The sequence below is a fragment of the Vombatus ursinus genome, unplaced genomic scaffold (genome assembly GCF_900497805.2).
Source record: "Vombatus ursinus unplaced genomic scaffold, bare-nosed wombat genome assembly UNPS02014798.1, whole genome shotgun sequence".
NCBI lineage: Eukaryota > Metazoa > Chordata > Mammalia > Diprotodontia > Vombatidae > Vombatus > Vombatus ursinus.
The window spans coordinates 26,323,878-26,338,246 of record NW_020954576.1 but is presented as its reverse complement, the minus strand read 5'-3'; the positions used below and the strand labels follow the sequence as shown (position 1 = coordinate 26,338,246).

The 14,369-nt window shown below is 36.4% G+C and overlaps 1 protein-coding gene across 1 annotated transcript in view; it reads left to right on the top strand.

Moving 5' to 3' along the window:
- The window catches only part of LOC114049395 (dynein heavy chain 14, axonemal-like), a 343,809-nt gene that overhangs the window by 91,479 nt on the left and 237,961 nt on the right, over positions 1 to 14,369 (top strand). Inside the window, exons 25-27 of the mRNA XM_027870678.1 lie at positions 3,385 to 3,459; positions 10,209 to 10,296; positions 12,711 to 12,964. Coding sequence (XP_027726479.1) covers positions 3,385 to 3,459; positions 10,209 to 10,296; positions 12,711 to 12,964 — 417 coding nt within the window. The remainder of the gene's footprint in view (positions 1 to 3,384; positions 3,460 to 10,208; positions 10,297 to 12,710; positions 12,965 to 14,369) is intronic.

The following is a 14,369-nucleotide window of genomic DNA, read 5'->3' as shown; positions in this document are numbered from 1 at the left end:
CAACTTACTTGTAAAATCTTACAGAGAAGAATGATGGAAGTTTATGGTGGAGAATTATCACTTCCTCAAACAGCAAGAAGCAGTAGATGGGAAAAATAGTTTAGAGAAAGTCTCTTAGGATCCCCTAAGCAAAGCTGTCCAGAGGTCCTTTAAGGATGAGATTAGAAGACCAATACAGACAAAATTTGGTATGCATTCATCAAAATCATACAAGACTCCTTGAAAGACTTAACAAGAGAAAGGAATTTATTTGATGATCCTTTGTTTAGTCTCAAAGTTGGCATAAAGTAGGGAAACATGCTTCCTAAAAATGTTTGTGACCATCATGAAAAATGTTCAACATAGGATCCAAATGCAAATGAGGTTCCATATAGAAAGTGAGGTCTTCCAAAAGTTTCAGTTGTCATATGACATTGTGTTGCCTGCATCATGCCATAGAACATTGCTGAGTTCCCTAAATGAGAATCATTCAAAGGAATTTGACTTATCTATCCACACAAGAAAAATCAAGTCTGTGAAGAATGTCTGCTGTCCAACTGTGATGTGCAGCTAGGGATCAACAACCCATAGAACTTCTCTATCAATGTGTGTATAAGTGTGTGTATGTGTGTGTGTGTGTACACACCTTAGACAAATACTAAAAATGGACAATATGGGGCCTTAGAATTTATTACTAAGTGAAAAACAAGAGGTAGAAATCTCATACAACTCAATATTAAAAACTGACGTTGAACAAACGAAGGGGAGGAAAGGGGAGGAAGCCTGATCCAGATGGATTTACAAGTAAAATTAATCAGTGAAGGAACAATTAATAATTATGCTGCATAAATTATTCTCAATAATTGAAAAGGAATTTTATAAACTCCTTTTTTTAGACAAATATGTTCCTAATATCTAAACTCATTTTCATTTAGTCGTTTCAGTCATGTCTGACTCTTTGTGACCCCAGGTGGGGTTTTCTCGGTAAAGATACTGGAGCAGTTTGCCATTTCCTTCTCCAGCTCATTTTATAGATGAGGAAACTGAGACAAACAGGGTTAAGTGACATGCCCAAGGTCACACAGCTAGTACATATCTGAGACCAGATTTAAACTGAGGAAGATGAGTCTTCCTGACTAGCACTCTATCTATTGCACCACCTAGCTGCCCCAAATCTAAACTATGGAAGGATAAAACTGAAAAAGGGAATTGTAAACCAACATCACTAATAAATGTGGTCATGAAAACATGAAATAAGATCTTATAACAATTTATCCAAAAATTATTCATTCTGGCCAAGTTGTATTTGTACTTAGGAAAACAACATAACTGATCATAAAACAAACAAATCCCTCCAGATTATATCCGCAGATATCAAAAAGCCTTTAACAAAATAAAAAACTCACTTAAGCTAAGACTCAAAAAATCCACTAGCAGACTTTTGCAATCTTTTCTCCTGCAACTCTTACTTCCCCGTCCTTTTTGCACAGCCTATTCTAACCCACAAATTTTGTTCACAATGTATTCTCTACTTCTTATTAAAAAAAAAACACCAAAAAATCTGCAACAACAAGTTCCACTCTCTTTTTATCACTGTCACCTCTTGAACTTTCCAATGCTTTTTTCACAACAGGTTTCCCACTCTCCTTTGCAGAACTTACCCCTTTCTTATCAGTATTCTCTAGAGATTCGTTTCTATTTGCTGTCGTTGTGGTTGTTACTGCTACCCTTAATGGCAACTTCACTTTGTCTTTCTCTCTCTTCAGGCTGGAGGGAATGGGAAAGGAAGCCTGGATCTCTGCCAGTCTTGGCAAACTGGCTGAGCTAGTTACAGCCAGTGCCATAAGTCAAGCAAGATGACTTGAGTTTTAGCCCAGGATGCCAAAATTTAAAGGGTACTAGAAGCACTTACATTGAACTTGGTACCTGATTAGCAAGAACAATTTGTTTTAAAAATAGAAAGGTACCAAATGGCATGCTTTCTCCCCTATGCTGGTTATACCCCCAGATGAGCTCTTTAAAAGCTACCTGTCCCATCTCTAGCGTCGCCCTTCCCCCCTCAGTGCCAATCTGGCTAATATCAGCCTCATGGAGTTCCACAGTCTTTGCTTTCAATATTCCAATGGATTGTTCTAGGTGGAATTCCTAGTTCGGTTTCTGATTACAATAGATCTACTCTCCCTTGATCATGTTCCTTGGACCCATTGAAGGGGTATCTAAATACAGCAGCACACAGCTCCTAATGGATGATTATTAAATAATGTCTGTCATATTTCCTCCTTCCATTTCAAGAGAAATAACTGATTGACTTTACATCCCAACCATCCCAACCATCCCAGCCTGGCCTAGTGTATAGAAAACTGGCCTAAAAATCAGGAAAACCTGTGTTCAAGTCCTACTCATGAAAAAATACTGGTTATGTGGCTCTGGGCACGTCACTTAATCTTGTAGTACCCTAAATGGCTCTCAAAGATTCTATGTTGTAAAGCAGATGCTGGGCTTCACGGGTAGAGAGAGTTTCCTTAATGGGATCTCTTTATATTAAGGAAATCACAAGAATGGTCCAATGATTCCTGTGGCACAAAGGGAATACTTCTGTATCGTAGAAAGTCAGCACTCTGTGTGTGTGTGTGTGTGTTTATGTAGTGCTTGGCCATCCTGGGGGGCAGGACAAGGAGGTGCATGGGGCAGCATTGCCATAGTTGGACTTGTGGGCTCCCAGGGCAGGCCTGAGGACTTAAGCTCTGTAATTAAGTTTTCTTTATCTTGGGACCTTGGTTGGCTGGTTTATTCTGTGTAGTGACACACCAGCAGCAGCTATAGCTTTAAGAAAACTAAAGCCTCTAGGAATCTGAGATGGAAAGGGAATGTATCCCAGGTATTGAGGATACCTGTGTGAAGGGCGTCTATATCATGATGAGTTGTTCCCAGGGAGGCTTAGATTGGTGGAACTCTTGAGCTCGGGAGTAGCAAGCTGTAGCAGCGGCAGCCTTTGCTGCTTGAATGTCTATACTAAATTCAGCATTAATATGGCGAGTCCTCAAGAGAGGAGGGCCACCAGGTTGCCTAAGGAGAGTCAAACTGGCCCACATCAGGAAAAGAGCAGGTCAAAACTCCCATGCTGCTCAGTAATGGGATCAGGTCAGGTCTCTGCTGTTCGAGCTTGGGTGAGATGGGGACATGCAGTTTTTAAAGATCCCCAATTACATATTTTGATAGGTTATATGCATAATATTTAATGATAGTATCTGTGAGTTCATATGATAATATAGGTTTTTCTTCTCTTTGACCCACAACTGTAATCAAAGCAATACTTAGGAATTTATTACAACTGTAAATTTAATGAAGCATTTTAATATGTATCACTAAGTAATTTTTAATAACCCTTTTTTGACAAACTTATAGGAAAGTTCATGTAAGAACTGCTGTAGAACAATGGCTGGTAAATGTGGAGAAGAACATGTTTGATATGGTAAAGATGTAAGTGTGGCTTTAGTATCTTTAAAGTTATGTTCTAGATTCTCAGCTTAACTATCAATTCAAAAATATCTATTAAGCACCGACTACATACTGAATTAAAAAGTTTTTCCAAATTCAAGGAATTTACAGTATGAAGAAATTAAGAAAGCTAATGAATATGATAAAAAGGATGAATTATGGTACAAAGAGAGAATCAAAAACATTCTTAAAATTTTGAGGAAGGAGAGATCACTTTCAGCTCTGATGATCCAAATAAGGTTTTATGGAGGAGGGAATAGAATAGGAGCAGAAATATTGAGTGATATAAATATGTAAAAGAGAAAAGCAAGTTAGAATGATAAAAGTCATTATACGGAAAAAAAAGAAACATGAGAAGGATAAAAAATTAAAATCTGAATTTATTGTGTTTATAAGAAATTTATATGCAGCTAATCGATATTTTTGGCTCATTTGATGGTAAAAAAAAGAATTTTAACCATATATATGTATATTACTGTATAAAGTTTTATGATTAAAGACATGAGGATTAAAAGAGATAACTGATATGGAATGGGGGAAAAAAAAGACAACCTGAGCTGGGCCTTGAGGGTCACTCAGATTTCAAAAGGCAGATATGAGGAAGGAATATATTCCAGGCATGAAAGACATTCTTTGTGAATGCACAGAAGTCACAGGAAACAGAATGAGTCAAAGAACAGCCAATAGTCCAATATGGCTAGAAAATAAAGTATAGGAAAGAAAGTGTTATAAAATAAGCCTACCAAGTAGGTGGGAGTCAGATTATAGAGAAAACAAATAAGTGCCAGTCTATATATTTTATCCCATGGTGGAAACAGGGAGCTATTGATGGTTTTTGATGGTTTTTGAAGAGGATAGTGACATAGTATGGCCTATATATTAGATTAGTTTGATATTTCAGTGCAAGATGAAAGATACAAGAGACTAGAGGCCAGAAGACAAATTCTAAAACTTTTAGAACAATCCAGATAGTCAGTAATGAATCCCTGAACTAGCAGCTGAACAATCTGATAATCTATCATTCTTTGAGAAATTTCCAGATGGATCTAACATATGAATTCCCTAGGCAATGTAGCTTCCATATAACATGGCTATATGGAAAATTGACTGCACTATCATACAAAGCCTTCATAAGATTTTTGTATACTGTGAGATTTTGATAAAGTTGAAAACTTCCCTTAATACTGATGCTCAATTGTCACACATGATTCCTACGAAATTGAGAAATTTGAAAACATTTTGCTTTACTTTTACCCTACAAAATCCCTTATCCCTAGTGATCATTTTTACATCTGAAGTACTTGACAGTAACAGTTTTGCTGAGGATTCTCTTTTTGCCTAACTTGTCTTTCCATTCTAACTTACTGTGTTGTACGCATTGGATTTTTCTTTGATTTATTTACCTCATTAGCGCAAATTTATCATTAAAACAAGACTATCTTGTCTACTCTTCTCCCTTCTCAGCTTCAGTTGAATGCTTATTTAGCCTACATGTAATACCACCAACCAGCATCACACTCAATATCCTTTATTCTCTCGTTGTTTCTGAGTTTTGACCCACTCCAACCTGCATTCATGCTGGGAGCTCTCAATGGTTTCCCTGGGGTAGGACCGGTCACAACTGTGCACCACACTACTGGTACTCATTCTCAGGATGCTAGGGGTATTCCTGGTGTAAGGATAGGCAAAATGCCTACTAGTCACAACTATAGATCCTGAGTCCCTTATACAAATTTATTTTTTTTTATTTATACAAATTAATCACTGCTGATGCTATTAACTCTTGATCATGAAATATTTACCAATAGAAGGCAAAATGACATTAATCGAAACATAGTATAACATCACAGTCCACCCATCAACATGAATCATGCTCTCCCACTGAAGCACTCAGGGTTTTACCCTGGACTACAACAGATGCCATTAAGTCTCTGCTGGCCTTATGCTGATAGACACCTTTGCAAAGATAGAAACAAGCCTCAGAGTAACTCATATCCAGCTATAGAAAGCATCAATGATGAAACTTTATCTGTTCCAAATTGGAATGTGAAATATGAGAACAGCAGCATTGGAAGAAAATCTAACTGATGAAAGACTGGGCCTTCACCTGTCATCTGGATCTTTGTCTTTCCACTGGACTCTGATGAGGCTGGAGAAGAGTGAGGCTGATGACTTTGCACAGCTCTGCCTCACTTAAATCCAATTCATGCACATGTCAAGACATCTCCCTCGTGAGGTCATTGGCCCTTTTTGAAAACAAAGGACCACCACCACCAACGAAGACAACAACAACGAGTTCTGCATGGGGTCTTTACACAGAGAGAAGGACTTCCAGAGTAGGGGTTGTGAATTGAACCTTTGTCACACGTATTCCTTACACACGTGCCTCACTGTTATTATGGTCTAAGTTTAAGTTTGTGCCTCCCATGGATGTAGTGTGTGTTTGTGGGAAGTGGTAAACCAGATTTTAGGAGAATGTTTTGCATTAACTGTCTTTACCTTCTTATCTGAGCATAGTAGTAGCTGCCATCTGAGATCCTGTCAATATGAGCAGAAGTTAGGGAATGCTTCTCCTCCTCCTTTCTCCTCCTTCTCCTCCTCTCCCTTCTCTTTCTCCTCCTTTTCCATTCTTCTCCTCTTTCTTCTCCTCTTCCTCCTCTTTCTCCTTCTCCTTCTTCCCTCTCCAAATGTGGTTCCCCTCCTTACATGTGGGAACTCTTTCCATAGGAAAATAATTTTTAATTGTTTATATTTTGTAAGATGTTTTAGGGTTTGGAGCCTATATTTTTTAATTTTTTCAAATTTTTGTTTCTATTTGTTTGTTTTACTATTTTTTCTTTTTTAAAAAACTGGGACGATTTGCTTTTTGTCCTATACAGTTTTCATTTATGATTTCTTGAAATATAGCTCTGAAAAAAACAGGCTTTTTAAAAAGCTCTTTGGGTTCCAAATGGAGCCACTTGACTATACTTTAAACCAAATCACTCTGGCTGTCATTGAATGGCCAATAATAATCTCCAACCCAAGTCTTTGTGGCTCATTGTTTAGGTTTTAATGGTTTAGAATGAGTGTAAATAGCAATTGTTTTCTGTTCTGGACAGAAATTTTAATTGTCTTCCCCTCCCAGATTGATAGTTTTGTGATGTTAAATTGGGTCATCTTTTGTCTCAGTTATTACCTAGGAATACCTCAGGAATTACCTGAGACCTAGGAAAGACCTTAATTTAGAAGAGCCAAGGTCACCCACTGTATCCTGAGTCATGGACAGTCATCTTGAGTTATGTCTTGCCACTCACTTGAATGACTCTGGAGGAAAGAGTGAGGCTGATGACTTTTCACGGCTCTGCCTCACTTAAATCCAATTCACACACAAGTCATTACATCATTCTCATGATGTCATTGGTCCTCCTTAAGCATGGAGGACAGATGAACAAAAACAACAATAGCAACAACAACTGATGAAAGTGATTTATCAGAAAATGAAAAAGTAAATGATACATTGCTCACTTAAAAAAAAGTGCTCCTGAACTTAAAGCTAGAAGAAATAGAAGACTTTGAAAAATCTTTCTTGAAATAGCCAAGTGAAGTATTTTCATATCCTGATTTTCTCCCTCCACCTTTTAATACTCTAGATTTCACAAACTGGCCTTCTCAAAATTTACAAAATTAGAAAGTGGCATAAGGTCCTATAGGAATCTCCATTGAGCAATTAATAGGTCATTTATTGAAAATGGAAAGAATACAACATCTGACTATACAAAAGGAGAAACCAAAGTTACCAATCAGCTGCTGTACTCTAATCTTTATTGAATGGCCCAGTTCCTCCAAAGGCTCATCCAAACAGAAAACCTCAAGATATGCTGAATCTTTGCCACTTCAGACAACATGTGTAGATAAAAGTAGAGAAAAAAAAGAAAAAAAAACACCTCTAATTCTTGCAAACTCAAGCAGAATACTTCAAAATGCAGTTTAAACCATGCTGGCAAATATAAAAGGAATTTCAAACCACCATCAATCAGAAACTCATCTACCACGAAACAACTCATTGCTACTTATGATGACTTTAAAATTCTTAAGAATCCCTCTTTAAATCCTCGTCAAGAAGTTTCATCCAAGCCTACTTCAAGCCATTCCATTGCTCAATCAACTGATCCATCAGTTTAAATGGTTTCAACAAGCTGTATGCAACCAAAGTCTTCAATGTCCGTATCATCCCTATCTCTTTGCCTGAGACACAAGAAAGCAAACCACCAAGAAGCAAAAAGAAACTTTATTGGAAAAATATAGCTGTAAATAGACTATTCCATGTTCAGAAGAGAAGTTGTTTATCTCCTTCATTTACAACTAAATGTGAAAAGTGATCACACATTGACCAAAAATAACCTTTTTTTCTAGCATTATTCTCATTGGGAGAAAACCTAGCCCAAAAAAAACAGCTGAAATCTGATTTGTTACTCCCAGTCACAGTTAAAAAAAAAAAAAAACGTTATTTGAAGTGATGTTAAGTAAATCTCATGAAAATTCCCAATTACCCTTAATGCTTTTTCTCTCTTGATTATCTACAATATACATCCTATTTGTGCATAGTTATTTTCAAGTTTTTTCCCTCATCAGAGTGTAAACTCCTTAAGAGCAGGGACTGTCTCTTGCCTTTTTTTTTTTAAATCCCCTGAATTTAGTACAGTGCCTGACATTGCTTAACTTAGTAAGTGCTTAACTAGGTGGCACAGTGAATTGAATGCTAGATCTGAAGTCAGAAAAACTCATCTTCCTGAGTTCAAATCTGGCCTCCAACACTTATTAGCTTTGTGACCCTGGGCAAGCCACTTAACCCTGTTTGCCTCAGTTTCCTCATCTATAAAATGAGCTGGAGAAGGAAATGGCAAGCCACTCCAGTATCTCTGCCAAGAAAACCCCAAATGGGGTCATGAAGAGTCAGATAGTATTGAAACAACTTAACAATAAATGCTTATTGAGTGAGCAGGCTGCCAAAGTGACCTATGACACAAAAAGGTTAAGAGCCCCTTATCTATAGTCTACTCTTAGAAGAAGCTAGGTGGCACAGGAAATAGAGTATTAAGCCTGATAACTGGAAGATCTGAGTTCAAAACTTGGCTTAGACCCTTAACAACTAACTGTGTGGCTAAGTTACTTAACCTCTCTCAGACTCAGTTTTCTCATCTGTAAAATGAGGGTAATAATAGTACCTTCCTCACAGGGTCATTGTGAGGATCAAATGAAATAATATTTGCAAAGTGATTTGCAAACCTTAAGGCACTATTTAAATGCTAGTTACTGTTGTTGTTGTTACTATTATATTCTTCCAAGGTTTTAGTAATAAGGTAAAGAGGGAAGATTTAGAGAAATTTTGGTCAGGTTGAATATATATGGCAAGGGCAGAGATGAGGTAAAGATTGGCTGATGATGTGGCATTTTATTAACCTATAAGTCTTTTAGTTGTATGTTTTATAGAAAGTGTCATTCACTGGTAGATCATTTGCTTTGGGAGTTCTCAGCTATAGTAGAGCTAAAAGTAATTGGGTATCCACACTAAGCCCAACACCAATATGGCAAACTCGCAAGGAGTAAAGGGCCAAAGGGAAGGTCAGTAGGCCCAGATTAGAAGTAGGGCAGATTGAGATTTACCTGTGGATTAGCAGTGGGATCTGGTCCATGAGTGATCACTGTTCTTTCAGCCTGGGTGAGATAGGGATATGCAGTCTTGGGGGGAAAAAACAAAGTACCATTCAGAATTGAAGCTAGTGGAAAAGCACAGCAGGAGGCAGTATTTACATATTTGTTTATCTCTCCAGTCTTGACCCCTCTTCTGAGTTCCAGTTCCACATTTCTAACCACACTTTGGACATTCCCAATTAGATAGCCCATCATGAACTCTAATAAAGCCTGTCTAAAATCAAATTCATCATCTTTCCTTCAAAGAGTCTTCCACTGCAGATTTCTCCCTCTCTAAATCTCTACCATTTTCCCTATCACCCGACTCAAAATGTTCTAGTCCTATTAATCCTTCCTCTCTCACAACCCAAGTGAAGTTACTTCCTACATCCTATTGATTAATCTTTAATATCATCTCTTACATCTAACTCTTACTTTGCGTTCTACCTGCTGCCCTCATCCCTGTGAGCCTAGACTATAGCTCCTGACCAAATTAGTCTCATCTTTCTTTCTTTCTTTTTTTTTTTTTTTGGTGAGGCAATTTGGGTTAAGTGACTTGCCCAGAGTCACACAGCTAATGAGTGTTACATGTCTGAGGCCGGATTTGAACTCAGATCCTCCTGACTCCAACGCCCGGTGCTCTATGCACTGCACCACCCAGCTGCCCCCAGTCTCATCTTTCTAATCCACCTTGTGGACCACTGCCAGATTAATATCCCAAATATATGCCTTTGTATTCACCAGTGTTTCCCTCCTGCTAGTTCTCTGTTATCTGCAAATTTGAGAATCACTTGCCATCCATGTAGCTCATCGGCCTTCACTGGCAAAGAATATGCCAACCTCAGAAGAGAAAATGAAGAAATGAGCATCATGGATGGAACAGGACTTAAATAGCTCTTTTTTGTTTAAGTACCATAATAACATGGAGAAATCAAAGATTCTGAAAAATATAACTTACCCCATTACTTTGAGTTTTGACTCACTCTGAGTCAGCAAGTAAAAGGTTATCATCAATAATATTGCTTATAAATGCCATACATGAAACTTTGTAATTATAGGTTTATAAACAAAGGAATTAATGAATGGGACCAGGAAAATTTTAGAGAATGGATACAGACTCATCCAGGACAAGTGGTGCTTGTTGTGGTAAGTTAGTATTTATCAAGATAGAATGTAAAGTATAAACAGTTTATGGAAACATTGCCAACAAAACAGATGCATAAAAAAAGATATATAAAAAAGTAACCATCCTTGTGGCTGTTGTATTATTACAATTTTTACCTTTTAATGAGAAAAAATTGTTTAGCTAAGGTAAATCTTCATTGCCTTTGCCTCTGTCATTTAAAAAAAATCCTTTGAAACTTTTAAAAGTGAAAAGTACTTCATTACCTCAAGTATATTGTTAATAAATTTATGTTTACTCATACTAGCAAGCTAATTATACCAATACATTTTGTTGTGAAAGCTTTGATAAAACTCCTAATAGTGAAAAAAGTTACTAATATTCATTTTATTTTTAAAAGACATCTTATTTATATTTTTTATTTTTATATAACCCATATTTCTCCCTTATGCCTCCTCCATCTACCTCCCAGACAGCCATCCATTTGTACAAAGAATTGAATAAAAAGTGGCAGGGGTAAGGGTACGGAATCAGCAAAATTAAGCAAACTATTGAAAAAAACTGAAATTATATGCAATGTTTCACACCCACGGACATCCACCTGTACAAAGGAGCAGGAGGAAATTCATTCTAATAGATCTTTGAGGCAAGCTTGTTCTATATAATTTCACAACATTCGACTTTGTTTGGGGGCATTTTTTCCAATTATTTTGTTGTTGATCGGTATGTAAAATTTTTCTTGACTCTAATTATTTCACTTTGCATCAGTTCATATAAGTCTTTCCAAGCTTCTTTGTATTCATCATTGAGAAGAATTTCTTATAGTACATTCATATACCACACATTTATGTGCCACAATTTAAGTCATTCACCAGTCAGTATCTACTTTGTTCCTGGTTCCTGATTACGACAAAAAAAAAAAAGTGCTGCTATAAATAGCATGTATAAATTAGGGTGGATGCTTAGCAGTTAAATCTCAGGGTCAAAAGGTTATAGATATTTTAGTCATTTTATTTGCATAACTCCAAATTGCTTCACAGAATGGTTGTACTGATTCACAGATCTACCATCAATGCTTTAGTGCATTCATCTTTGCACAATCTCTCCAATACTGACAATTTCCATCTTTTGTCATTTTGGCTAATTTGCTAAATGAAACCTCAGGATTCTTTTGATTTACATTTCTGTAAGTAAGGTGAATCTTATTGTGTGTAAGGAGGATTTTCTTATTCCTTTTTAGGTAATAGTTTCAGCATCCTAGATAATATTTTGCACAAACTATGGTTGAAAACAACTTCTACCACTTGGTTGTAGTAGAGCTATAGGGGTGACATAACGTACACCTGTGCTGTGCTAGGTCATGACAATATTGCCAATGTTAACCTGTAAGCTTAATATTGGCAAGATGCCTTCTTTGTCTGTTGCCCTATAAAGCAAATGGGCACTGGTCAGTAAGGGGGGAACTAATTTTAGGAATTTGGGCATTGCATGGAGGAATGCATGTACCTGCCTTGATCAGCCTCCATCAAAGCTTAGGGGAAATCTGTGTTTGCCTCAACTGGCCCCCATTGAGGTTTAGGGGATGGTAGGAGTCGTAGCTCCTACCATTCTTGCCCACCCCTTCAAGAAGTGTAATTAGGGAATGCTGCAGGCATTATCATCGACCTTCTTTTGAGAAGACTAGACTAGAATAAAGTAAGTTTATTTAACCCCTCCAAAGCTGTCTTCCTGTTTGACCAGATCAACTAGAACATGTTAGTGTTAGGAGCCCTCCTATGTTCTTGCGCCCAACAAATGGTGTTGCCTGTATGTTCTTGGCCAATTTGCTAGATGAAATCTCAGGATTGTTTTGATTTATATTTCTCTTAATAGTAATTTGGAAAATTCTTTCATGTGGTTGTTAATTTTTTGTGACTTTTTTATTTTTATTTAATTTATCAATTTATTTATTATGTTAATAATTAATAATAAATTATTATTTATATATAATATATTTTAATAAATAATAACAAATTATTAATTTATTAATTTATTTAATAGTTTGTGATTTTTCTTTTGAGAACTGTTTGTTGATCAACAACTTTTGATCACTTCTTTTAATAAGTTAAAGTATTCACTAATACTTGTTCCCTATATTACAATTCAAGATTTTTAAACTGAAATGTGTATTTGTAATATGCAAATATGTTTTTATTTATTTAGCACTCTAATCAAGATAGAAAGTTTTACTGAAACAAAGATTTACTTTTAGGAACGGAAACGTAAGTGTCAGAACAATTTGCTAATTAGCTAAATGTTAAAATTCATTTTATCAGGTATGACTATATCTGCCCAAATAGAGACATAATTTAAAAGTCTATATGTTTCTTTAAAATGAAATTTGTGATTCAACAAAGTAAAAATTAAGGATAATCAAATTCTTGTGTCCTCTTTTCAGAGCCAAATAATGTTTAATATGAACTGCACTGAAAGTTTTAAGAGTTCTGAGCCAGCCTTGACATTGAAAGAAGTCCTTGAGAAACTGATAGGCTTCCTAGGACAACTTGCAGACCTAGTGGTGTGTGACACTCTTCATTTTCGAATAAAAATTACCCTAGAGGCATTGCTTACCATTTATGTTCACTGCAGAGATGTATTGACAGATTTGCTAAACCAAAATATCTTTGAAGAAGATAATTTTGAATGGACAAGGTATGTACTCTTAAATTTTATAAGCAAAAATCTTAGCAAAAGCACTTTTATCTCTGGTCATATCAACTCTCTAAAAACTTTAGGAAATTCAAGGTGAATTCTGGAATATGGTTTTAAAAAACAAAGCACTTTGTAGAAGTTAAAACACTATATAAATGTTAGCCACTATTTTTCTCTTTTTAGCCTTTTCCATTCTTCCTTAATGCTTATGCCTTCCTTCTCATTCATCCTGTCCTATCTCGATTTATACATAGTTATTTACTTCTCCATTACCCTATTAGACTGTGGGATCCTTGAGAACAGGGACTGTTTTATTCATTTCTTTGTATCCTCAAATGCTTAGCTGAGTGCCTAGACTATAGGAGGCACTTAATAAATGCTTACTGACTTGACTCCTCCCTCCCTCCCCACTTCTTACTTTCTATGGGCCTTTTCTCCCTGATTGTTATGTTCTCTACTTTTTTTTTTTTTCTCACGAGTAGTATTAAAAAAAAGCTGTTGCATGGATGGTGCGGTGGATAGGGTACTGGCCTTGGAGTCAGGAAAACTTGAAGTTATGTGACCCTGGGCAAGTCACCTATCCTCTGCCTCAGTTTCCTTATCCATAAAATAAGAATAATAATAATAGCACCTACTTCACATGATTTTTGTGAAGGTCCAATCAGTTCACATACATAAAGTGCTTTGCAAACCCCGAAGTGAGATACATATGCCAACTTATTATTGTTTTTGTTGTTATACTTTTTTTCTTGATTTGCTGCTAATTTCAATAATAACTTGTGGGAAGCAGTAACTACAACTTTAGTCTACTCTCTAAATCATGAATCTCTTCACCATATCAAAACAATTTCAAGATAAGTATTAGAGTAAGGGGGAATAGAGCCAATTATACTTAAGTAGGGGAGGAAAAGATACAATAGAGAGAGAGAGAGAGCTCTTGGTAAAACTGTGAAGTTTCAAACTTTCAAAGACATTTATTTTCTAAAGGTTTTCTAAGCTCATAGAAAAAACAAAAACCCTCCCTCCATAGTCATATTTCTTTAACTTCCAAAAAAAGCTAATATAAAGCATAAGTAATATCTAATGTGTCATTAAATGTTATAAATATAATTTTTTGGATGTGGCATTTATTAAACTCTGAGGACAACTAGAAGGAAGGAAGGAATTCTACATTTAATCAGAACCATTTCAACTGCTTTTAATGCTCATAATTGCCGAGAACTCTGGACATTACCTTTGTCTCAAAGTTAACGTTTTAAGATGTTAATAAGGAAACCAGGGAAGACAGGATAAAAAGGTGAAGGGGAATGCTGGAGGGAAGGCACTCTCCCATCCGAGCTAGTGGTTTCTCAGACAGCCCAGAGCTGATATTTCTATGTAGCTACCCTGGATTCCAGCCTCCCTA